This window comes from Eurosta solidaginis, chromosome 5 (genome assembly GCF_040869045.1).
Source record: "Eurosta solidaginis isolate ZX-2024a chromosome 5, ASM4086904v1, whole genome shotgun sequence".
Lineage (NCBI taxonomy): Eukaryota > Metazoa > Arthropoda > Insecta > Diptera > Tephritidae > Eurosta > Eurosta solidaginis.
In genome coordinates, this window is record NC_090323.1 from 276,653,630 (window position 1) to 276,681,387 (window position 27,758).

Here is a 27,758-nt window from a genome sequence, read left to right on the forward strand (position 1 = left end):
GATGTATACATGTATCATTTTGGTATTTCGTACATGTAAGCATGAATATATGTTGATGCATTTCGAAATTGTTGTTATATTTTATTAAGGTAAACACATTTTGGCAAAATAATCTAGAAACTATTCATACAATTTTTTTTATCAGTATGGCCGAGTTGTAGTATAATGCGTATATGCGCTAAAAATGGAATTATTCTACGTGTATATTTGATATATTCTACGTCAATACGCTCATAGTATATTAACTCTGATATATTTAAGTTACGCCGATATGGCAACCTAATAGAATATAAGCAACGAATGAAGAGAAACGAAAATAATAAAAGAAGCAGTTGTATTCGTGGAAGAAAAGAGATCGGTTGCATATTACAATATTTACCTTTTATATTTATCTTAAAAATCGCTTATGTACGTACATCTGTTCGCTATATATTTCATATCTTATGAAGCACATTATTTGGATATTACGAATGGGATAAAGTTTTTGTTCAGCCGAAGACAGTCCCGTCCCTACTTGAATATTTATACATTTAAGTTATATTAGTAATAATGAGCTTAAAGGCCGTGGTTAAATAAAACACAATGTTTAAAATTTCATTGGTTTTTTTAATTTGTCAATATTTCGGCTTCAGTCTGAAGCCATCTTCAGGACTGTAAGTAAACACAAATGTATAAAAAGGGGACATTCATTTCAGATACATGGTCATTAAAATTTACGCTATGCAACTAGGTATACATATAAACGAGACACAACTTACACTTGTGGTTATTCTTTATCGACTGATCATATTTTCGGAAAACAAAAGTAAAATAAACATCAAAAATGTATACAATTTTAAAGTATAGTAAGTGTAAACTAAAGTATGCACAAACAAATATATAGGTATACAAACAATAGAACAACGAATATGTCGTCATCCAACATTATGATTTGTTGATCCTAAATATGCTGCTAGCGGAATAATTTCTGTACGCTGCTTTCTTTCATGTGCGCCGTGAGACTTGAATTTTGTGTTGTTGCGTAAGCAATAAATTGCGATATGCATATGCGCATTGGTCTGTGTCACTTTTAAAATTAATTATCTTATCATTAGGCGTGTTCATAATGTGGAGCATTTCCATGGTGAATCGCTTATTATATTGTTTCTCTATGTCCAATATAGTAACATTCTCGAAATCGGGATAGTGGCCCGTATCCTTACAGTGGGCCGTTAAGGTCGTTTTATTTTCCGAAGCGTTGTTCCTAAGTTTAATATTGGACTTATGGCCGGAAATCCTCAAACACAACAAACAATTACTTGTACTCAATGCTGACAAGGGCAACGCTACAGTGGTGATAGACAAAAACGAATACGGTACAAAGATTCAGACACTGGTGAACGACATCTCTACCTACAGAGTTTTAAAGCGCGATCCGACGAACAAGCTACAAGACAAAAACAATGATATTGTTCAAAGGATGTTCAACACCGGTGCCATAGATATCCAAGAAAAGAACAACCTACTGTGTAAAAATGCTATTACTCCCAGAATCTATGGATTACCAAAAATTCATAAAGAAGGTATACCACTCCGACCTATTTGTTCATCTATAGATTCCCCGTCATACAACCTCTGTAAATATGTCGTGAGAATACTCAAAAATATCACTTGTTCTTCTAAATATAATGTCGATGACTCAACAGAATTTAAAAGTAAGGTCAATGGCACATATATTTATGATGACGAAAGCCTTGTTTCCTTGTTCCCAAGCATTCCGGTTGATTTAGCCATTGAAATCATATCCGTAAAGTGGGAAAGCATAAAAGAATATACATCCTTAACAAGGGAACTATTTATCACAATGGTGAAATTTTTCATAAGAGAGAATCGATATTTTAAATACAATGAAAAAATAAACGAACAACGTACAGGAATGCCCATGGGCTCACCAGCCTCCCCAGTCATAGCTGACATTGTCATGGAGGAGCTGCTAACAAGATTCGAAAATGAAACTACTAGCAAACCACGCCTACTTACAAAGTATGTAGATAACTTATTTGCCATTATAAAAACTTAAGAAATTGGAAACGTTCTCACTGAACTCAACAGCTACAGCAGAAGCATTAAATTTACAATAGAGGTTGAGAAAGATGGTCAACTACCGTACTTAGACACGTTAATCAATAGGAGAAACAACAAATTATATATTGACTGGTACAGAAAACCCACAGCTTCGGGAAGACTAATTAACTATTATTCAAAACACGAAAAAAGTACAATAATAAATACCGCCGAAAGGTACATAAGACGGGTACTTACAATAAGCGACAGAATGTACCACAAGAAGAATATCACGATCATCAAAAAAACTCTAGAGGATAATGAGTTTCCAAGTAGCTTGGTCAATAAACTGGTCCGAAATACCAGAGCTCATAATGAACGTAAACCCGAAGAAGCAAATAACAAAATATACAAAGCGATAACCTTTGTCCCAAGAATGGAAGAGAGGATCAAGAGATCGGATTTATATGACAAAGAAAAGGTCAAAATAGCGTTCACATACAACAATACATTGAAACAAATTTACAGTAATACAAAGGACAGAATTCCAAAGGATGAGAAATCCAACGTAATATACAGAATCCCATGCAACGGTGACGGGTCTCACTTATGCGAGAAGGTATATGTGGGGACAACAAAATTAAAATTAAAGACAAGGATTTCCGGCCATAAGTCCAATTATAAACTTAGGAACGACGCTTCGGAAAATAAAACGGCCTTAACGGCCCACTGTAAGGATACGGGCCACTATCTCGATTTCCAGAATGTTACTATATTGGACATAGAGAAACAATATAATAAGCGCTTCACCATGGAAATGCTCCACATAATGAACACGTCTAATGATAAGAGAATTAATTTTAAAAGTGACACAGACCAATGCGCATATGCATATCGCAATTTATTGCTTACTCAACAACACAAAATGCAAGTCTCACGGCGCACATGAAAGAAAGCAGCGTACAGAAATTATTCCGCTAGCAGCATATTTAGGATCAACAAATCATAATGTTGGATGACGACATATTCGTTGTTCTATTGTTTGTATCCCTATATATTTGTTTGTGCATATTTTAGTTTACACTTACTGTACTTTAAAATTGTATACATTTTTATACTCAGTTGAGCAGAGCTCACAGAGTATATTAAGTTTGATTGGATAACGGTTGGTTGTACATATATAAAGGAATCGAGATAGATATAGACTTCCATATATCAAAATAATCAGGATCGAAAAAAAATTTGATTGAGCCATGTCCGTCCGTCCGTCCGTCCGTCCGTCCGTCCGTCCGTCCGTCCGTCCGTCCGTCCGTCCGTTAACACGATAACTTGAGTAAATTTTGAGGTATCTTGATGAAATTTGGTATGTAGGTTCCTGAGCACTCATCTCAGATCGCTATTTAAAATGAACGATATCGGACTATAACCACGCCCACTTTTTCGATATCGAAAATTTCGAAAAACCGAAAAAGTGCGATAACTCATTACAAAAGACAGATAAAGCGACGAAACTTGGTAGATGGGTTGAACTTATGACGCAGAATAGAAAATTAGTAAGATTTTGGACAATGGGCGTGGCACCGCCCACTTTTACAAGAAGGTAATTTAAAAGTTTTGCAAGCTGTAATTTGGCAGTCGTTGAAGATATCATGATGAAATTTGGCAGGAACGTTACTACTATTACTCTATATGCGCTAAATAAAAATTAGCAAAATTGGATGAAGAACACGCCCACTTTTTAAAAAAAAAATTTTTTAAATTCAAATTTTAACAAAAAATTTAATATCTTTAATGTATATAAGTAAATTAAGTCAAAATTCAACTCCAGTAATGATATGATGCAACAAAATACAAAAATAAAAGAAAATTTCAAAATGGGTGTGGCTCCGCCCATTTTCATTTAGTTTGTCTAGAATACTTTTATTGCCATAAGTCGAACAAAAATTTAGCAATCCTTCTCAAATTTGGTAGGAGCATAGATTCTATGACGGTAACTGTTCTCTGTGAAAATGGGCGAAATCGGTGGAAGCCACGCCCAGTTTTTATACACAGTCCACCGTCTGTCCTTCCGCTCGGCCATTAACACAATAACTTGAGCAAAATCCGATATATCTTTACTAAACTTAGCCCACGTACTTACCTGAGCTCACTTTTTCTTGGTATAAAAAATGGGCGAAATCTGACCATAACCACGCCCACTTTATCGATATCGAAAATTACGAAAAATGAAAAAAATGCCATAATTCTATACCAAACACGAAAAAAGGGATGAAACATGGTAACTGGATTGGTTTATTGACGCAAAATATAACTTTGGAAAAACCTTTGTAAAATGGGTGTGATACCTACCATATTAAGTAGAAGAAAATGAAAAAGTTCTACAAGGCGAAATCAACAGCCCTTGGAATCTTGGCAGGAATACTGTTAGTGGTATTGCATATATAAATAAATTAGCAGTACCCGACAGATGATTTTCTGGATCACCTGGTCCACATTTTGGTCGATATCGCGAGAACGCCTTCACATATACATCTAAGGGCCACTCGCTTTTAAAACACTCATTAATACCTTTAATTTGATATCCATATCGTACAAAAACATACCAGAGTCCCCCTGTCCCACCCTAATGGCGATATCTCGAAAAGGCGTCCACCTATAGACCTAATGCCCCCTCCCTCTTAAAATGCTCAGTAACACCTTTCGTTTGATACCCATATCGTACAAACATTCTAGAGTCACCCCTGGCCCACCCTAATGGCGATATCTCGAAAAGGCGTCCACCTATAGACCTAGTGTCCACTCCCTCTTAAAATGCTCAGTAACACCTTTCGTTTGATACCCATATCGTACAAACATTCTAGAGTCACCCCTGGCCCACCCTAATGGCGATATCTAGAAAAGGCGTCCACCTATAGACCTAATGCCCACTCCCTCTTAAAATGCTCAGTAACAGCTTTCGTTTGATACCCATATCGTACAAACATTCTAGAGTCACACCTGGCCCACCCTAATGGCGATATTTCGAAAAGGCGTCCACCTATAGAACTAAGGATTACTCCCTTTTAAAATACTCATTACCACCTTTCATTTGATACCCATATCGTACAAACACATTCTAGAGTCACCCTGGCCCACCCTAATGGCGATATCTCGAAAAGGCGTCCACCTATAGACCTAATGTCCACTCCCTCTTAAAATGCTCAGTAACTCCTTTCGTTTGATACCCATATCGTACAAACATTCTAGAGTCACCCCTGGCCCACCCTAATGGCGATATCTCGAAAAGGCGTCCACCTATAGACCTAATGTCCACTCCCTCTTAAAATGCTCAGTAACACCTTTCGTTTGATACCCATATCGTACAAACATTCTAGAGTCACCCCTGTCCCACCCTAATGGCGATATCTCGAAAAGGCGTCCACCTATAGACCTAATGCCCACTCCCTCTTAAAATGCTCAGTAACACCTTTCGTTTGATACCCATATCGTACAAACATTCTAGAGTCACACCTGGCCCACCCTAATGGCGATATCTCGAAAAGGCGTCCACCTATAGAACTAAGGATTACTCCCTTTTAAAATACTCATTACCACCTTTCATTTGATACCCATATCGTACAAACACATTCTAGAGTCACCCTGGCCCACCCTAATGGCGATATCTCGAAAAGGCGTCCACCTATAGACCTAATGCCCACTCCCTCTTAAAATGCTCAGTAACACCTTTCGTTTGATACCCATACCGTACAAACATTCTAGAGTCACCCTTGGTCCAGCTTTATGGCGATATCTCGAAAAGGCGTCCACCTATAGAACTAAGGATTACTCCCTTTTAAAATACTCATTACCACCTTTCATTTGATACCCATATCGTACAAACACATTCTAGAGTCACCCCTGGCCCACCCTAATGGCGATATCTCGAAAAGGCGTCCACCTATAGACCTAATGCCCACTCCCTCTTAAAATGCTCAGTAACACCTTTCGTTTGATACCCATATCGTACAAACATTCTAGAGTCACCCCTGGCCCACCCTAATGGCGATATCTCGAAAGGGCGTCCACCTATAGACCTAATGCCCACTCCCTCTTAAAATGCTCAGTAACACCTTTCGTTTGATGCACATATCGTACAGACACCCCTGGTCCACCTTTATGGCGATATCTCGAAACGGCGTCCACCTATGGAACTAAGGATCACTCCTTTTCAAAATACTCATTAACAGCTTTCATTTGATACCCATATCGTACAAACACATTATAGAATCACCCCTGGTCCACCTTAATGGGGACATCTCGAAAAGGCGTCCACCGATAGACCTAAGGCCCACTCCCTCTTAAAATGCTCAGTAACACCTTTCATTTGATACCCATATCGTACAAACAATTTCTAGAGTCAGCCCTGGTCTACCTTTATGGCGATATCCCTAAATGGCGTTCATCCATAGAACTATGGCCTACTCTCTCTTAAAATACTCTTTAATACCTTTCATTTGATACACATGTTATACAACCACATTCCATGGTTACCCCAGATTGATTTTCCTTATTTTGTCTCCATAGCTCTCAACTGAGTATGTTATGTTCGGTTACAACCGAACTTAGCCTTCCTTACTTGTTGATGTTTATTTTACTTTTGTTTTCCGAAAATATGATCAGTCTATAAAGAATAACCACAAGTGTAAGTTGTGTCTCGTTTATATGTATACCTAGTTGCATAACGTAAATTTTAATGACCATGTATCTGAAATGAATGTCCCCTTTTTATACATTTGTGTTTACTTACAGTCCTGAAGATGGCTTCAGACTGAAGCCGAAATATTGACAAATTAAAAAACCCAATGAAATTTAAACATTGTGTTTTATTTAACCACGGCCTTTAAGCTTATTATTATTAACATAACATAAACGCATAAGGCTATAAAAATTACCAAAAAAAATTTATAAATTTAAATTAATATGTTTTCACATGAATAAATTTTCATTCAAATATACATGGGTTTGAGTCATGATGTATTTGCAAGGTGACTGATGTTGGTATCTTCTCTTTGTAATCCACCATCTTGAACTCCCACTCTGAAACTCAATTTGCCTCTTTGCGAAACAACTTTTTTATTCAGAGGAAAAAGTTTAGTTAAAACCAAAAAAGTATCATTTATTTATAAGAGATTTTTTGTTCGTTCAATTTAAAACAAAAACATCAGTTTTTCCCCACTGGCATTCCAAATATTTGTTGGTATATTAATTCGTGGCTAACAAAGTAGTTGTTGTCTCTCAAACAAAATGCTAGGACCGATAAAAATTTCTTCCTCGTAAGAGTTGTTTCGTCCTCTAGAGTTGGCCACTTTCGCATATTTGTTCGGATTGCTAAGTGGATTGGGATGTTCGTAAAAAGCGAAACGACGTCAAAAGGTACCAATAATTCGTCGTCTTCGATTCTAGTTTCTTTCAAATCTCCTTTCAATTGTAACGAGTTTTTGATATCGTAATTTTCCGAGACAATATTATTAAATATTTTTCCAATGAACTTAGCGAGTTTGTAGCATGGGGCATTAACTGACGATGAAATGGGTCTAAGTAGAATGTTTTCCTTGTGAATTTTTGGTAGTCCGTATAATTTAGGTGCACTAGCTGCATGGCATGTCAATAACTGTCTAGTTTTCGCGTCATTGCTCTTTTGCTTATATATTTCATTTATGAGGGCGTTGTTTTTCCTTAACAACTGTTGCGTCGCGTAAATTCTCATCGTTCTATACGTTTGCTTGTCACTTAGAATGTACTTTATCTTATTTTTATATTCCGTTTTGTATATTATCACAGTTTTGTTACCTTTGTCTGCACTAGTTATTGTTACAGAATCCTTGTGATTATTTATAAGTTTGGTTGTTTCGTCGTAAACCTTCAAAATACATTTTTCCTTTGGTCCACATTTCATTCAAAAAGCTCTTATAAATAAATAAACTCAACAATTCTCTTGGTCTAATAAATACAAAAAAAGTATCTTTTTTTAGAAGAATGCATTGGCATTATTTTTTTCTCAAATTCTACTTTGTGCTGATTTTTCTAGCACTCAAATTTTGGCAACTTTCATAAAATAATTTTGTTTATTAATCAGAAATATAGAAATTCGTGGGCACAGATTAATATACTAAATAGTTATATCTTTGTCACAGGAAAGTACCACAGGCGTGCACAACAGTAGTTTATGAAGAAGTGTCTCCACCGACGTAAATTGGACTTCACATCTGGTATTTATTTTATTTTCGTTTAATTTGGCTTTGTGTGGTAGGTATCGATCCCGGCGCACGACTCTGGGTGCCAGGATTAGTATAGTTTATCAGTTCTGTACATTTCTTTGTTAAGTATCACCATGCCGTGTGCTAGCTTATTCAGTCAGAAAATCATTTGGCAACCAAAAAAAATGTTCAGGAATCAGTTCAGTTTAGCAGGAGCATGCCTCCAAGTGGAGGATCTGTCTTTTGTGTCTATTTATGTCTCGTTAGCCAGTCTCTTCTTCACCCGTTTTCTCTCTAGTTCTTTTTGTTCTTCTCCATCCCCTATTCCCAGACCCAATCCTAGTCCCAGCTCCAAAACCAGTCACAGTACCCAGAGGCTTGTATGTGTCGAATGTTGTTTCATAAAAAATAAAAACAAATTATTTTGTCTAAAAAGAATAAATAAATAAAGGGTAACGCACCCTTACAATTCTGGGGTTTGAAAGAAAGATAAGATCCTATTCTCAGACCTACTAAGTATGCTCAGAAAATTTCATGAGAGTCGGTCTACCCGTTCCGAAGGAGTACAACCACTAAAACTGTGACGCGAGAATTTTATGTGAAGGACTTTCATGAAAAATATGATAAAATGTAAAAAGTGCTTTGGTACAAAAAAGTACTAAATTTATTACTATATCACAAAAGGATCTCTTCTTTTCTTCCCTTTCTCTCATTCGTTTAGTATGGGAGTTTTCAAAATGGGCTGCCTCCCCCATCACCACATTACGGGTTTTAGTATAGAAAACGAAGAAACAGAAAGTTTTCCACAAATGTATTTTAGAAAACTATTGACAATAAAATGAAAAACTTTCTACGTTTTATATGGATCCTAGATCGATAGAATACCATTAATTTGAAAAACTATACGTTACATTACATCTAGAAATTCCCTGTGTGTGTGTGTTCCTTATGGAAACGCTTCAATCATCACCAAATTTTGGTTATAGGTTCCTGCGATCAAGACGAAGGCTTTTCATATTTCAGAACTAATAATTTCAAGTAAATTTTTTTTTTTTTTCAATTTCACGTGCGCCACTGGGTGGTGCGACAAATTTTGTATGCCAGGAAAAGTTATTCATACGCCATGTACGTATTTAAGTGCAGAACTATTGTTTGGTCATAACATTGAACTCACAAAAAGTTAAAGCGATTGCATTAAGTGAGTTAAGAGTTTTTATTAAATTTAAGCATTCCGTTGTAAAAATAGCTGCCTATATGAGATGATAGACAAAAATTGTGCAGCTAAAATATATTGATTAAGTTATGAAATTTTGAGTATGAACTGTGTGTGACAAAATAAAATTTGAAAAATGAAGCCAAGCATGTAAATTAGAGGAATGAGGGATCTAAGAATAAAGAAGGAGAGAAGTAGAGGATGTAAAAAAAGAAGAGGGAGAGATAAAGAAATGATAGAGGGTAAGAATGAGAAAAATTGGGAGATACATTTTGAAGAAGATCAATACAATATCATAGGTATCATAGTAACGGGAAGGAATGCGTTAAAAACACCTTCTTATTTAGATTATTATCTGCCGAACCCGAGCAACGCCGGGTACCCTGCCAGTTTTTAATAGAAATCGCTAGCTCTGAACTGAAAAATTTTCGTCATGACAAAAATTACAATATTGTGGAACACAGCAACACATTTGGGACTACATAAACCCTGTTTCAATCTTTTACGTTCCTGCACAGAACCCCAATTGACGGTTTTCAACCGAAACAACAATGACAACCAGATTTTCCCGTTATGCTTACTTAACCGATTGCCTGTCAGAAATAAGTCAACACACTTGTACTAATTCACAATGGTAGGCTCTAATAAGTTCTTTTTTTACTCTAGTGAAGAATTACTAAAAGACATAATACTATTTTTTTTTTGCACAACGACGATATGAACATAGTATGTATATTGATTGAAACCAAGGATGTCATTTAAATATGTAACTAATTTTCTTGTAGATAAAATATCCATCGTAACAAGTGCCGCCAGCTTTCTCTGTTTCGCGATAGCTGACAACAATTGGGAGCACCAACGGAGGTCAAGTATTCCTCCACCTGCCTCTCCCAACTCATTGGAGGTCTCCTCTTCCTCTGCTTCCAAACTAAATAATCAACAAACTACTGAATGCACAATGTTATGGTATCGGCATAGATTAAAATACATGGACATTTCAATAGCTGCAATTCTCCTGCTGGTGGCACACGTAAGTTATACTGGCACTCCTAAATTTATTCCAGTTATAGTTCGTAAGTAATTATTTAATTTCTTATACATAGATACATTTATCTTGATCATTTCAAATGTTTATTTAGGGGTGGGTCCCCCGCAAGGCCAGAAAAGAAAATCTGTGATCAGACATCAGTTCTACACTCAACAATGTTTTTCCCAGAAAGGGAATGATTTTTGCTATAGGAATTTCTTTCTCAGAGCAATAGTTAAAATTTTTCTTAAATAAAAAGAACCATTTTCATATGCACGGAAATTTGCTTCATTAACATAAACGATTTATCTTTATATAAATACGTCACACGAAAATTTTTCAACTCCTTTTTTGAACGCACCGTTTGGCCGATTTAGATGAAATATGCACAAATTTGTAGGATTTAGAATTCTTCAGTGCATAGGGGCTATTTTCAATATTTAGGGCACGTGGCATCTGATACATATGTATACCAGCATATGAAAGACCAAATATCTCTAGCAGTATAAATACCAGTCAAATGATACTTAGCAGACAGATAACCAAGATCGATATTATATCGGTGGAGGGAAGTAGGAAAAACTGGAAATTAGAGTGTGGTACCTGCCATGTTTCTTTCCATTTCACATATTCTGAACAGTCACATTACAAGTGGGCATAGTGAAAATTATTAATGTCCCAGCTTCAACAAGAATTTGGGTACATGGGAATGAGGGGTGTGGCATCGCCCATACAGTATTAAATCTTCGTACGCAAATATCTGTTTCAAAAGCAAGTGTGCACATATAGAATCATTCTATGATAGATGTATAAAAAATACGTAATACAAAAGATATCTGAACTTAATTTTGTTCAGCCCATCCGCCTAGTTTAGCCTATTTTAGCAAGTTATTCACCGATTTCAAGAAAATTGCATCATCAGTGCGTAGGTTGAAATTGTGTACAAAGTGCTGAAATGGCAAAAACGAGACATCGCTATAAACAGTAGCGCATGGTTAGTAAAATTTGGTTTGGTGCTACTCCACATAAATGCCGTGTTGTACAAAAGATTAGAGTGTACGGGACAGGGATTGTGACGGTTACAAATGATGAGATATTAGTATGGCTCTTGTCTAGAAATCTCTACATAACCTTTAATTTTGATACTCCTTATATAATATATTGGATTAGTCGCCACTAGGCGATACTAGTTAATATATAACTATGCACCCGCAAATTTTTCAATTCCTTTTTTGAAAGCACCATTTCGTCGATTTGCATGAAATATGCACAAATCTGTAGGAAGTAGTGTTCTTCAGTATAGGTGGAAACTTCGATTCATAGAGTGCGTGGCATGTGATATATACACCAACATGTAAAAAATCTCTGAACTCTGATTCTAATATTGCCACTTGCCAGGCAGAAACACAACACCGATATTGTATCGGTGGAGACATGTGTAGGAATTCGGCTTCCGTATATGACATACGTTGTTGGGTGAAAAAATCGTCAAGATCAGTTATATATAGAATATTTATACTGTGGTGAATATTAGCAGTTTCGATGCGTCACTGTGCAATTAGTAAATAAATGCTATACAACAACTAAGCTATATGCACACATGCAAAGAAGGCAACGAAGGATATTTCACACACATAACCAGCAGATACATAGACGGCAATAAAGCATATGACCTTACATATATGTATATAGCTACACAACCAAGCATGAGATACAATTGTTCTAGAAGTCATGTTTGTGAAACTACTACCTTAGGAGAAATGGGCGAACGAGGTAACCGAGAGTATAAAACAGCGCAAGCTGAGGTATCAGGAATCAGTTTAATTTTAGCACCCTGTTAGTGAAGTACGCGATTATTGTGAAGTACTGCTACTACAGCAGAGTTGTAAATAAAGGAGATATACTGAACATTTGAGTTATTTATTCGACAATTCAGCGATTCGAACGATAGCAGAAGGTTATTGTAGCAGTGCTTCGCCCCATCCAATAGGTGCGACCGATCACAAATTGTCATCAATATCCTCTAACGGGAGTCAAAGGAAACTAGCCGTTTCAACAGGGGTGGACCATAATGAGAGGGATATTAGAGCCGTTGGTTCCACAATACAGTTACTGAGATGGTTGGCGTCATGTGGGAACACATTACAAGCAGGACAAATGTTTTGTATGTCGGGGTTGATTCTGGATAGGTAAGAGTTTAACCTGTTACAGTATCAAGATCGAAGTTTAGCGGATTTAAAAACGACAAAAAAATTACTTTGGTGTCATGAAATCCAATGTCATCGGTTTAATGTTCGAATTGGAATTAGTGTCGGTTTTAGGTGTCACAGAATCCGATTTTATTGATTTTGCTATCGGAAACAATCCAATCAGTTAAATGCTGTTGGATTTAGTTTTTTCATAGTTGTTTTTCTCTTGCAGTTAAATATTTTCTAAAAATGTAAGTAAATAAAGATTTATTTTATAAAAATAAATGTAAATTTACATATATTTTCATTCTCAATAGGAAAAAACATAAAAATTCAATGCAAAACAGTATTTTGATTAAATTGATGGAGAAACATCCACACATTGCGAAGGGCTTCACGAAGCACATCATCTAAAATCGCTGACACCTACACTCATGCTAGAATCCTTGCCAACTGATCTTTGATAGGATCCCTCAGAAAAAAATCGTAACGTAGCTGCCAGTTCTAGCACTGGCACAAATTTCGAGCATGTTAAGCGTCCTTCAGTGGTGTCCAATACCATTCGGAAAGCCTCTTTGTTAATGCGATAGTATGCAATCAAACTGCAAGCACACTATAAATATTTAGAAACGCATATTAAGGAATATTTTTACTTACGCTCTCTCTGGCAGCTCCAATGGATTGCTGCGATCTCTCAAAATTTTTCTTTTAACCTTCTCACAACTTTCTTCTTCCAATAACATAAACGCTACAACTGGTTTGCCATTTTGCACTCAATAAATTTGTTTATTTCTGTTTAAATGCACAAAACAATAAATTTTAAAAAATTTTGCCAAAAAAATTAACATCAAAATTGCCGGTGCACCGATAACACTGCAAAACAGCTGATTTGAACATCGCTTTCATTTACATTCGAAAAGAGCAAAACCAATACGGTTTTATGACACCAATTTAAATCAATATTGGTTTGTAATTCCGACAAAACGCAAAACCGACTTGGATTCCATGACAGCCCTGTATAATTTATATATATTTGTTCGCCCAATTCGATACATTTCGATCTGGATACTTTATTCTTGGAAATATCGAGAGAAATGTATCGATATACTCTCGTATCCTTTTTAAATCCCTATCAATCTGACAGTAGACAAAAAATTATTTAAAAATAATATTTTTATTGGAGCTTTTCGGCCGGGGTTTTTCTTCCTTCTTAATAAAACAACGTTTTATTTAGTCATCCTACGCGTTTCGACGCAATTTTTGCGTCTTCATCAGGGATTTTTTTAATTATCTGTTTATTACAAAAACGAAAAACAACTACATAATACTTGCTATTTTGAACATTTTTTTTTAGAATTTAACAAATTTGACTTACAATTTTTTGTACATTAACACTAATTATTTTTTTTGTTAAATAACATTTAAAGTATAGAACATACACATCCATAAATACATCATTGACACACTGCACACCCTTTGCTTTCACCAGTCAAAAATCTACTGTGATTGCGCTAGCATAGGCGCAGTTTATGCAGTCAACATCGTCTTTATAGTTTACTGTTCTCGCAATGTTTTGTTGTATGCGCAATCCTTCTATCGTCATTCTTCTTCTAATTTTGTTCTCCACATCCAGTATCTTTACGTTGTCAAAATCAGCTGTGTGGTTTTGATCAGTTAAGTGTTGCGCCAACGCTGTGTTATTCTTTTTGTTTTTGGCATCTAGTTTGTGTTCGTTTAACCTCGTTCTTAGCTCCCTTTTCGTTGTACCGATGTAAACTTTATCACAGTTTTCGCCTTCTTTGCCCATGCATGGGATTTCATAAATCACGTTGTGTAGTTGTTCCTTTTTATACTCAGTTAAGCAGAGCTCACAGAGTATATTAAGTTTGATTAGATAACGGTTGGTTGTACAGGTATAAAGGAATCGAGATAGATATAGACTTCCATATATCAAAATCATCAGGATCGAAAAAAAATTTGATTGAGCCATGTCCGTCCGTCCGTCCGTCCGTTAACACGATAACTTGAATAAATTTTGAGATATCTTGATGAAATTTGGTACATAGGTTCATGAGCACTCATCTCAGATCGCTATTTAAAATGAACAATATCGGCCTATAACCACGCCCACTTTTTCGATATCGAAAATTTCGAGAAACAGAAAAAGTGCGATAATTCATTACCAAAGACAGATAAAGCGATGAAATTTGGTAGGTGGGTTGAACATATGACGCAGAATAGAAAATTAGAAAAATTTTGGACAATGGGCGTGGCACCGCCCACTTTTAAAAGAAGGTAATTTAAAAGTTTTGCAAGCTGTAATTTGGTAGTCGTTGAAGATATCATGATGAAATTTGGCAGGAACGTTACTCATATTACTATATGTACGCTTAATAAAAATTAGCAAAATCGGAGAAGGACCACGCCCACTTTAAAAAAAAATTTTTTTTTTAAGTAAAATTTTAACAAAAAATTTAATATCTTTACAGTATATAAGTAAATTATGGCAACATTTAACTCCAGTAATGATATGGTGCAACAAAATACAAAAATAAAAGAAAATTTCAAAATGGGCGTAGCTCCGCCCTTTTTCATTTAATTTGTCTAGGATACTTTTAATGCCATAAGTCGAACAAAAATTTACCAATCCTTTTGAACTTTGGTAGGGGCATAGATTTTATGACGCTAGCTGTTTTCTGTAAAAATGGGCGAAATCGGTTGAAGCCACGCCCAGTTTTTATACACAATCTTCCGTCTGTCCTTCCGCATGGCCCTTAACACGATAACTTGAGCAAAAATCGACATATCTTTACTGAACTTAGTTCTCATACTTATCTGAACTCACTTTATTTTGGTATAAAAAATGAACGAAATCCGACTACGACCACGCCCACTTTTTCGATATCGAAAATTACGAAAAATGCCATATTTCTATACCAAATACGAAAAAAGGGATGAAACATGGCAATTGGATTGGTTTATTGACGCGAAATATAACTTTAGAAAAAACTTTGTAAAATGGTTGTGACACCTACCATATTAAGTAGAAGAAAATGAAAAAGGTCTGCAGTGTGAAATAAAAAACCCTTGAAATCTTGGCAGGTATTACATATATAAATAAATTGGCGGTATCCAACAGATGATGTTCTGGGTCACCCTGGTCCACATTTTGGTCGATATCTGGAAAACACCTTCACATATACAACTACCCCCACTCGCTTTTAAAACTCTCATTAATACCTTTAATTTGATACCAATATCGTACAAACACATTCTAGAGTCACCCCTGGTCCACCTTTATTGCGATATCTCGAAAAGGCGTCCACCTATAGGACTAAGCCCCACGCCCTTTTAAAATACTCATTAACACCTTTCATTTGATACCCATATCGTGCAAACATATTCTAGAGTCACCCCTGGTCCACCTTTATGCCGATATTTCGAAAAAGCGACCACCTATAGAACGAAGACCCACTCCCTTTTAAAAATACTCATTAACACATTTCATTTGATACCCATATTGTACAAACGCATTCTAGAGTCACCCCTGGTCCACCTTTATGGCGATATCTCTGAAAAGGCGACCACCTATACAACTACCACCACTCCCTTTTAAAACCCTCATTAATACGTTTAATTTGATACCCATATCGTACAAACAAATTCAGGGTCACCCCTGGTCCACCTTTATGGCAATATCTCGAAACGGCGTCCACCTATGGAACTAAGGATTTACTCCCTTTTAAAATACTCATTAACACCTTTCATTTGATACCCATACACGGAGAAAACTGTTGTGCATTATTAATGCACAAGCTGTTCATAACTATAAAATGTTTAGGTATATTTTTGAATATGCAACTTTGCGCATAAATTATGCCTAATAATCAAAAATTCTGCACAATCTATTAAAATTTTGCATAAGTTATACCCAAAAAATGTGCACAGTTTGTGAACATTGTTCATAGCTTAATCATTTGAAAATCAAACACAATTGATCATAATATATGAACATTGTGCATAATATATCAACATTATGCATAATGTATATATATTGTGCATAAGTTATACCCAAAAAATGTGCACAGTTTTTGAACATTGTTCATAGCTTAATCATTTGAAAATCAAACACAATTGATCATACTATATCAACATTGTGCATAATATATGAACATTATGCATAATATATATATATTGTGCATAAGTTATACCCAAAAAATGTGCACAGTTTGTGAACATTGTTCATAGCTTAATCATTTGAAAATCAAACACAATTGATCATAATATATGAACATTGTGCATAATATGTGCCTATAAACACTTATTGTTTCCAGTTGTGCCCATTTATGCATAGATTATGAACAATGCGTACACATGGATAATGAGTATGCATTAATTGCGACTTAGTTTCACTTGTGTTCTTTGTGTCAAGAGTGCCGGTTGTTTCAAGTGTGTTTATATATCATTAATATTGTTTAGAAATATATAATTGTGCAAATTAAGAAAACCAGAGGTAAGTGTTGAGTTATTATCATACATATATTATCACTGAAGTTATGACATTTAACGATGGTTTTTTTTTAATAACGAAATAGTGAACATACATTGAAGTGCTAAATATGGAAAACGTCGCGTCTCAACAAAGCCGTGAATATATGTTTTCTACAAGTTTGGAAGGTATTAATTTGTATTTTAATTTAATTTGCTGTTATTTGTGCGATAGTTCAGAAATGTAGCATTCTGCCAAAATAAATAAATATCGACTGCTTCAAGGCCATGACAGAAGCTGACATTAAAGCAATTTTTAATGACGAAATTGGCACTCGCATAAAGTTTCGTGGCCTAGTGAATGAGTGGCGACTTGCAAATGTGAGAAAGCAAATTTTATATGAATTATAGTGTAATGTATTGAATTTTTCTAATCCCAGCAATTGGCCCCAATTTCAACATGTTGTTGCCAACATACAGACCAATCTTCAGCTAGTGGCTCAATCAGTCAGTCGGACTCGATTTCTTCATTTTCAGAGTCGGGTAGCTCTACATACAAATTTGTATAACACTTTTTTCCTCTAAAAAATATCGGATATATAACAAATTGTTAATATTTCAGAGTTTACAAAATTTCTTGGATTCCGCAGTTGGAATAAAAATTTGCGCTAATTACAACGCAAACAATGAATTGGGTGCATCAGACAGAGAGACTTTGATATCAAATATAGCCAGAGATCATTTAGAGAAAGACGTGCCCATGAATTATGCTATGTTCGATAATATAACAGGAGACATAGTAAAACGATTTGCATCAGAAAAAAAGTACAAAACTAGGAAAAATACATATACAACTGTTTGATCATATTTTATTGTTTACAGGAATATTATTTTCAAAAGGAAAAGCGGAACGGAAAACTTTACAACAAATACCGTTCGATGTCCAGAGCCTTCAGAAAATCTGGTTTTTTCTTCTGGTCACAACTCAAGAATATTCATTTAAACAATTACTACTACCATTCGAAACAAAAAAAGAACTAAATGTTTCAAATTCTATAAGTTACAGAGGAACAAAACTGGGTACTATATTTTTATGAAGCAGTGTGTTTATAGTATTGTCGATATAATTTTATTAGAAGATGGCATATATTTATTACTTAATGAATACCAAATTGAAAATTTTGATTTGCATTATTATGCTTATATTATTGGGGAAAGAACGGAAAATTATGTATTAAAATCCATTACAGATATTGAATTTCCTAAACCCTTTGAGCTTCATCCAATATTAAGCACTAAACTATGTTTTATGATAAAAATTGTATAGAAATGTAAAAAAAATTAATGACTTTATAAATTATATAAAATGAACATGTTAATACTGAAGTATATGATTTATTTTATTTCAATATGTATATATATAATATTTCTTAGAAAGCAATTGTATTTTGAAATAAAGACATTTGAAAATAAAATGAAATTTTGTTTCTTTAATATTTGCAGGAAGTGTAAAATGTGTTCCTATTTGTTCACAATCTATGAAAATGTTGTTCATAACCTATGCCCAGTTGTTCATAGTCTTTCCCAGTTGTTCAGAATATACGAAAATGATGTCCATAATCTATGCCCAGTTGTTCATAGTCTTTCCCAGTTGTTCACAACCTATGAAAATGTTGTTCATAATCTATGCCCAGTTGTTCATAGTCTTTCCCAGTTGTTCACAACCTATGAAAATGTTGTTCATAATATATGCCCAGTTGTTCATAATCTTTCCCAGTTGTTCAGAATCTATGAAAATGTTGTTCACAATCTATGCCCAGTTGTTCATAAAACATGCTCATAGTGCTGAACTTAAGTTATGAACAAGTGTGCATAGATTATGAACAACTGTTCTTGGTAATTTTTCGTGGACAATTTGTGCATAAGTTGTGCCCATACCGCATAGTTTCTGCACACAATTCTCTCCGTGTATCGTGCAAACAAATTCTAGAGTCAACCCTGATCCACCTTTATGGGGATATCTCGACCACCACTCCTTTTTAAAGCCCTCATTAATACCTTTAATTTTATAACCATTTCGTACAAACAAATTCTAGGGTCACCCCTGGTCCACCTTTATGGCGATATCTCGAAACGGCGTCCACCTATGGAACTGAGGATCACTCCCTTTAAAATACTTATTAACACCTTTCTTTTGATACCCATATTGTACAAACGCATTCTAGAGTCACCCTGGTCCACCTTTATGGCGATATATCTAAAAAGGCGACCACCTATACAAGTACCACCACTCCCTTTTAAAACCCTCACTAATACCTTTAATTTGATACCCATATCGTACAAACAAATTCTAGGGTCACCCCTGGTCCACCTTTATGGCGATATCTCGAAACGGCGCCCGCCTATGGAACTAAGGATCACTCCCTTTAAAATACTTATTAACACCTTTCTTTTGATACCCATATTGTACAAACAAATTCTAGGGTCACCCCTGGTCCACCTTTATGGAGATATCTCGAAACGGCGTCCACCTATGGAACTAAGGATTACTCCCTTTTAAAATACTCATTAACACCTTTCATTTGATACCCATATCGTGCAAACCAATTCTAGAGTCAACCCTGATCCACCTTTATGGCGATATCCCTAAATGGCGTCCACCTATAGAACTATGGCCCACTCCCTCATAAAATACTCTTTAGTGCCTTTCATTTGATAGATATGTCATACAAACACATTCCAAGGTTTCCCTCGGTTCATTTGTGTGATTTGGTTTGTATGCATAGCTTATGTTGTTGGTTTTGATAATTTTGTGCAAGGTGTTGTTGTCTGTTAGTCTTGGTATATATGTGACTCCTGTGTATATTCTTCTGTTGCTATCATATGTTGTTGTTGTTGCGGTATTACTCCTTTTATGTTTTGTGTTATTTTCGGCCGCGGACATTAGAGCATCTATTATTTTATTAGGGTATCCATTTTTTGTAAGTATTGTTTTAGTGATTTTCTTATTTTCTTTTATGAACTCCTGGTCGCTCAAGGAGTTAACTTTATCTAATGGTGTTCTTTTTTTGATTCCAAGGGTGGTTAGATTGGTAATTTATCATTCTTGATGAAGCTACAGCTTTTTTATACCAATTCGTTTTTATTTTATTGTCTATATTGTGGATTTCCATGTCTAGGAATGTTAGTTTATTACATTTTTCCGTTTCCAAAGTAAATTTTAATTTATTATGTTGTCCATTAAATATTCTTAAAATTTCATCTACGTCCTTAACCTTAACAATGGCGAAAATATCATCTATATACTTCGTTATGTATTTGATGCTTATGTCGTTGGATTTTAGCTCTATGATGCTATCGTCAATAATTTTCTCTAGGACTATGTCGGCTATTGTTGGTGAAAATGGATTGCCCATTGGCATCCCATAAATCTGCTGATAGTATTTGTTGTCGAATACAAAATAATTATTTTCCCTGAGGCAGAATTCAAGAATCTTGAGGAATTGGGTTTTTGTGATTTTTGTGTGGTTTTTAAGGATAGGCCATTGTTGTAATATTGTGTTAATAGCCAGATGGATAGGTATATTAGTGAACAAGGATATCACGTCTAGTGATATGAATATTTCATCGTCGGCAATGTGTATATCTTTTATGGCTTGTTTTAGTTGGATTGAATTTCTAATATTATATTTTTCCGAGACCACGTTTTTTAAAATCTGACCTACGAATTTTGATAATTTCGAACAGGGAACATTTACTGATGATGATATTGGGCGGAGTGGTGTGTGCTCCTTATGAACTTTTGGAAGGCCATAAAGGCGTGGGGCTGTGGCTGCTGTGCATGTACGGGGCATGTACGGGGCAGGGATTGTGACGGATTACAAATGAAGAGATATTAGTATGGCTCTTGTCTAGAAATCTCTCCATAATCTTTAATTTTGATACTCCTTATCTAATATATTGGATTAGTCGCCACTAGGCGATACTAGTTAATATATAACTATGCACCCGGAAATTTTTCAATTCCTTTTTTGAAAGCATCATTTCGTCGATTTGCATGAAATATGCACAAATCTGTAGGAAGTAGTGTTCTTCAGAATAGGTGGAAACTTCGATTCATAGAGTGCGTGGCATGTGATATATACACCAACATGTAAAAAATCTCTGAACTCTGATTCTAATATTGCCACTTGCCAGGCAGAAACACAACACCGATATTGTATCGGTGGAGACATGTGTAGGAATTCGGCTTCCGTATATGACATACGTTGTTGTTTGAAAAAATCGTCAAGATCAGTTATATATAGAATATTTATACTGTGGCGAATATTAGCAGTTTCGATGCGTCACTGTGCAATTAGTAAATAAATGCTATATAACAACTTTAAGCTATATGCACACATGCAAAGAAGGCAACGAAGAATATTTCACACACATAACCAGCAGATACATAGACGGCAATAAAGCATATGGTGTTACATATATGTATATAGCTACACAACCAAGCATGAGATACAATTGTTCTAGAAGGCATGTTTGTGAAACGTCTACCTTAGGAGAAATGGGCGAACGAGGTAACCGAGAGTATAAAACAGCGCAAGCTGAGGTATAAGGAATCAGTTTAATTTTAGCACCCTGTTAGTGAAGTACGCGAGTATTGTGAAGTACTGCTACTACAGCAGAGTTGTAAATAAAGGAGATATACTGAATATTTGAGTTATTTATTCGACAATTCAGCGATTCAACGATAACAGAAGGTTGTTATAGCAGTGCTTCGCCCCATCCAATAGGTGCGACCGATCACAAATTGTCATCAATATCCTCTAACGGGGGCGGCCACCGTGGTGTGATGGTAGCGTGCTCCGCCTATCACACCGTATGCCCTGGGTTCAACTCCCGGGCAAAGCAACATCAAAATTTTAGAAATAAGATTTTTCAATTAGAAGAAATTTTTCTAATCGGGGTCGCCCCTCGGCAGTGTCTGGCAAGCGCTCCGATTGTATTTCTGCCATGAAAAGCTCTCAGTGAAAACTCATCTGCCTTGCAGATGCCTTTCGGAGTCGGCATAAAACATGTAGGTCCCGTCCGGCCAATTTGTAGGGAAAAAATCAAGAGGAGCACGACGCAAATTGGAAGAGAAGCTCGGCCTTAGATCTCTTCGGAGGTTATCGCGCCTTACATTTATTTTTTTATCCTCTAACGGGAGTCAAAGGAAACTTGCTGTTTCAACAGGGGTGGACCATAATGAGAGGGATATTAGAGCCGTTGATTCCACAATACAGTTACAGAGATGGTTGGCGTCATGTGGGAACACATTACAAGTAGCACATATGTTTTGTATGTCGGGGTTGATTCTGGATAGGTAAGAGTTTAACCTGTTACAGTATCAAGATCGAAGTTGAGCTAGAGTGACTCGCGTTTCCCTAGGAAGAGTGCGTTCCTTTTCTGCTAGTTTTGAGTATTGCTCTTTGAGTACGGGATTCACCGGGCATAGAGGTCTGACGCCTGTTTGTGGAGTTCACTGAGGACCTGCTTGTGTTTTTTAGATTCATACGGCTGTGTTCTCAGGTGCCGTATTTCCTCATAATGCTTACGGAGATGACTCCTTAAGCCCCTGGGCAGTGTTGGCTCATCAATCCGATGTCTGCACTGCTACAACAACAACAACAACAACATAGTGTAAAATATTCAGGAATACCGCGACATTCGTTACAATACCATACAACCAACTGCTCAGATAAGAGGTTTTCGCCTTTTCTTTCTGATTTTAACAGGTAAGAGCTAAAAGGTCATAGGGTGCTCACTAGTGTGACCATTTTTTTTTTTTTCGTATTTTCACTTTGCGAACCCCTTAGATTTGTTCCAAGTTAGAAAAAAATTATATATAAAAAAATTTAGATCGTTTGCTTAATTATTGGGCGTGCCTTAAGCCCACAAAATTTGCTAGAAACGCTGATATTCTCACTATGGCTCGTTTTACATGTTCTTAACTTCAGTAATATTTATTTTATAGAAAAACTTTATTCACAAATATTCTAGGGACATATCCGATGAACAATGTTGCTCTTTATTAGTTTTCTTTAACATTAAACATTTAGTGTGGTTATTAAGCAAGCTATTCGTTGCACAGTTTGTTATTGTGAAGTACTTTAATAAAGGCCATTTTGCATTATTATAAATTGGAGTTATTTATTCAAAAGTTTAGTGATTCGAACTTAGTAGAGGATTGCAAATAAGAGGATTTGCAGCAAATTCGTTACAATTGGTGTCAGAAGAGGAATTGTTGAATAAATTCCAGAGGACAACAAGGACATGGCAAAGTTCAGTGAATTGAAGATCCAGCAACTGAAGAAGGAGTTGGAGAGCCGTGGATTGAATACAAGCGGCGTTAAACTTGAACTTCAGGCACGGCTACGAGAGGCAATGGAAGCAGAAGGAATTGATGTGGAAGAGTATGTCTTTCATCTTGATGGCGAGGAGACAACAAAAATTGAAGAGAAAAACGAAACATCTCAGACAGTTACCAGCACAGACTTGAACATGATATTGGCTGCAATATCTGCACAAACATCGACAGTAGCATCAATGTCGTCGCAATTGGCATCCCAGCTGGAAGCGCAAGAGGCACGTATAACAGAAATGTCATCACAAATATCCACAAATATGGCATCCCAACTGGAATCGCAGGAGAACCGTATTACAGCAAAAATTGAATCACAGGAGACACGTATATCCGAAATGTCGTCACAAATAACATCCAGGATTGAAACACAGGAGGCACGTATATCCGAAATGTCGTCACAAATAGCATCCAGGATTGAAGCACAGGAGATACGTATATCCGAAATGTCGGGACAAATTTCAGCACAGGTATCATCGCAGATCTCTGTACAACTAGAAGCCCATATGGACGAAAAAATAATGCAGTTTGAGAACAAAATCGAGGCTGAGATAGATGCTTTAAAAGGTCGTATACAGGAGCTGCAGCTAAACCACCCAGCTGTTTCAGCAAGCAATCCAAAGGTAAAAACACCATCATTTGACGGTTCTGTTCCTTTCCAGGTCTTCAAGCTACAGTTTGAGAAGACCGCAGCAGTGAACAACTGGAATGCGGAAGATAAAGTTGCTGCACTGTTCGTGGCATTGAAAGGGCCTGCAGCGGAAATCTGACAGACGATTCCAGAGTACGAACGGAACAGTTATGAAACATTGATGGCTGCTGTAGAACGACGTTATGGAAGCGAGCATAGGAAACAGATATTCCAAATTGAGTTGCAAAACCGTCATCAAAGAGCGAATGAGACTTTGCAGGAGTTTGCCTCGGATGTTGAAAGGTTAGCTCATCTCGCAAATGCGGACGCACCCGTGGAATACACCAAGAGGGTAAAAATCCAGAGTTTCATAAATGGCATACGGGACGTGGAAACGAAGCGGGCTACATACGCGAACCCAAAGCAAACATTTTCTGAAACGGTATCCCATGCATTGACTCAGAAAACGGCGTCATTATTGAGTAAACCAGCATACAAAGCTCGCCGTGTGGAAGTAGAAAGGCCAGAGTGGGTAGACGCAATATTGGAGACACTGAAAGGATCGCAAAAGCGAAGTGAAAAAGTTACCAAATGCTTCAAATGCGGGAAGTCCGGTCACATAGCACGTCATTGCGATCTTGGTCTTAATAGTTCCAACAATGTGGGTGGCCGTAAACGCAAAGCTGGAGGAGATGAGAAAGAGCGAGTAAGAGGTAGAGAGCTAGATCCAGCTATTGAATGCCCTGTGATATCTGTGTCGCAAATTGGTAGAAAATCGATCAGTATTACCGTCAGAGGGAATGTGGATGGCAAAGAACGAGTACTGACTGTAGATACGGGCGCATCTCATTCCTTGATCCGATCTGACTTGGTCAACAGGAGAGTAAAACCGTTACCTGGAGCAAAGTTACGTACGGTCACTGGCGAGTATAACCAAGTTCAAGGCGAAGTGGTATGTGAGGTATTAATTGGAAAAGTCATGGTTCTACACAAATTCGTTGTGGCGGAGATCGTTGATGAAGTCATATTGGGAGTGGACTTCTTGGTTGACCATGACGTCAGGATCGATATGCGAAGGAAAATTATGCGCTATAAGAACCAGGACATACCACTTAACTTTAGTTTGGAAAAAGGGTTCAGCAGTAATCGGGTACTGGTGGAAAAGACTCGACAAAGACCACGAAAGTCAAAGGCAAAGGTTGATAGATCGAATGGGCCAAATAAATCAAAATCAAGAGTACCTGCGAGAGAAACACTGGCATTGACAAAATCTAAAAGACGCAGGAAAACAAAGCAACGAATTTCCGAGAAAGAATGCGAGGGTAGTTTCAAGCCTGAGCGCACTACTGTTGTGAAATGTGGGAACGATTATAGTGTTAACTACTTTGTACTCTTTACTTTAATTTTTAAAATAATTTTAATTGAGTTTTCGTGTTAACTTAAAATTTTGAATAACTTCAAAAAAAGAAAATTCTAATTAGTTAGAAAATATCTAAACTTAAAAATAAACAAAATATAAATTTTTAAAAACAAAATCAAAATAAAAGGTTTTTTAAATATCAACTTGAATGTTGATATATTGGCGATCCTGCCAGGAGACCTAAAATTATTTGAACGTGCATACTTGTACAACGAATTTGGACTTAAATTAACGTTGTTAAATGCAGAACTAGTGAATTATAGATGTTAATGTGACTATAATTATCACATACATGTGCTTACACAATGATACGGAAATGTGATTAAAGAAAAGCCAGATCATTAAGGCAGTGATTAGTTTAAAACTCAAAAACTATTTTATATAGGAATTTGATTAACAGAAACATATTCTAAAATAAACTAAAAATGTGTATAGTGTAAAAACATCTAAAATAATTTAGACAATTATTTACAAAATAGTTTATGTGCAAAATTTTCGCTTCAATATCATTCAATTAATTGAACAAGAATCTTAAAATTTTTAATACAATAGTGAACAAAAATAAAACAAAATTAAATTCTCTACTATTACAATACAATATCTATCAACAATCCATTATAATGTACATTGCCTGAATTGCTTCAACTTCTCAAGGACTGTGCTGGTGATTTGGTGTTTGTCAAGAATCAACTAACTAAAGTACCAGCATTTGTATCTCTATTTACACGCCTTACTTTGCTGAATTTGTCATGCAATCAACTTTCCGATCTGCCGAAAGAATTGGGTGTCTGAATACTACGCGCTGAAGAATTAACTAAATAAAAAATTTAATAAATAGCACTATTGAAATTCTTGTGCATATAATTTAACTATATTTGTGTTCCCTATATATTTGTGAACAAGAAGCAATACAACAACATTCTGTGCAAATTTCATATAACAGTCGCTGTAAATTATATATACGAAACATTAAAACAAAGAATAGATGTTGAAAATCAAATTAAAAACATAAAAAACTCTAAAAACGTGTGTGTAAACAAAATTAAAACATTTACAACCTAATACTCTTAAAAGCAGCGATTGGGTTATCCAAACCACAACAACAATTTTGCACGCAATACACACAAGAACAGATTTAAAATGAAGACATCACGATGAAAATTAAGAGATTTACAAATAAAACAACAAAGCCATTGCATATTTTAAAAGCATTACGATATCAAACAATCCAGATATTAATTTCAAGATATTTTTTAAACAATCATCAATCAACTACTTATTAATTTTAATATTTTTTTATTAAATTTAATTTTATGTAAGTATAATTTTTATTCTAATATTAAATTTAAAATATTATATTTTAACAATTATTTAAATTTACTTATTTTTTATATAAAATTAAATATTTTATTTAAATTGTTAACTCCCTTTCCAAAAAAAATCTTAAGTATTTCCTAATTTTCAAATTTTTCATTTTATTTTATTTTTTTTTTTTCATATGGTTCTACGTTCACCAATACGAACTCGTAAATTTACAAATGCAGAAAATCAAAATATCAACCATACAAATAACATCATGACTCACAATACAACTCAAAATTCTAACATTAATACAACACAAAACAACATCTCTAATACAACACAAAATACTTCAACACAAGATAACTTTACAAATTTTCCTTCTAATAAATCTATTAAATTACCACAATTTTGGCAAGATTGTCCTGATGCCTGGTTTTTGCTTGTTGAAGGACAATTTGAAATTAACAATATCAATGATGATAATTTAAAATTTCAAAATGTTCTAATTACTCTTCAACGAGATACTATATCTAAAATTTTAGATGTTATTAACCCTCTTCCTCTTTTTAATAAATATGATACAATCAAAAAAATTATATGTGAAAGATTTTCTCTTAGCGAAGAAAAACGATTAGAACAATTATTTTCAAAAACTGAACTTGGTGATCGTTCACCATCTGAATTATTCAGATTTATGAAATCACTTATAGGTTCTGACTCCATAGTTAGCCAAGACTTACTCTTTAAATTGTGGATTCGTAAATTACCACAAGAAATACAAATTCATTTGACTTCCAATAATAATCAAA

General features: G+C 35.5%; 1 protein-coding gene across 6 annotated transcripts in view; it reads left to right on the top strand.

Annotated features, from left to right (window-relative positions):
• LOC137253662 (cuticlin-3) overlaps positions 1-27,758 on the top strand; it is a 194,526-nt gene that overhangs the window by 81,855 nt on the left and 84,913 nt on the right. For 4 of the 6 annotated variants that reach the window (XM_067791029.1, XM_067791024.1, XM_067791026.1 and 1 more), the window contains exon 2: positions 10,278-10,522. In XM_067791029.1, the coding sequence (XP_067647130.1) occupies positions 10,451-10,522 (72 nt within the window). In that variant the 5' untranslated portion in view covers positions 10,278-10,450. Of the gene's footprint in view, positions 1-355; positions 409-8,226; positions 8,292-10,277; positions 10,523-27,758 lie in introns of those variants that run through there. The other 2 variants (XM_067791028.1, XM_067791025.1) reach the window with 2 other exon arrangements.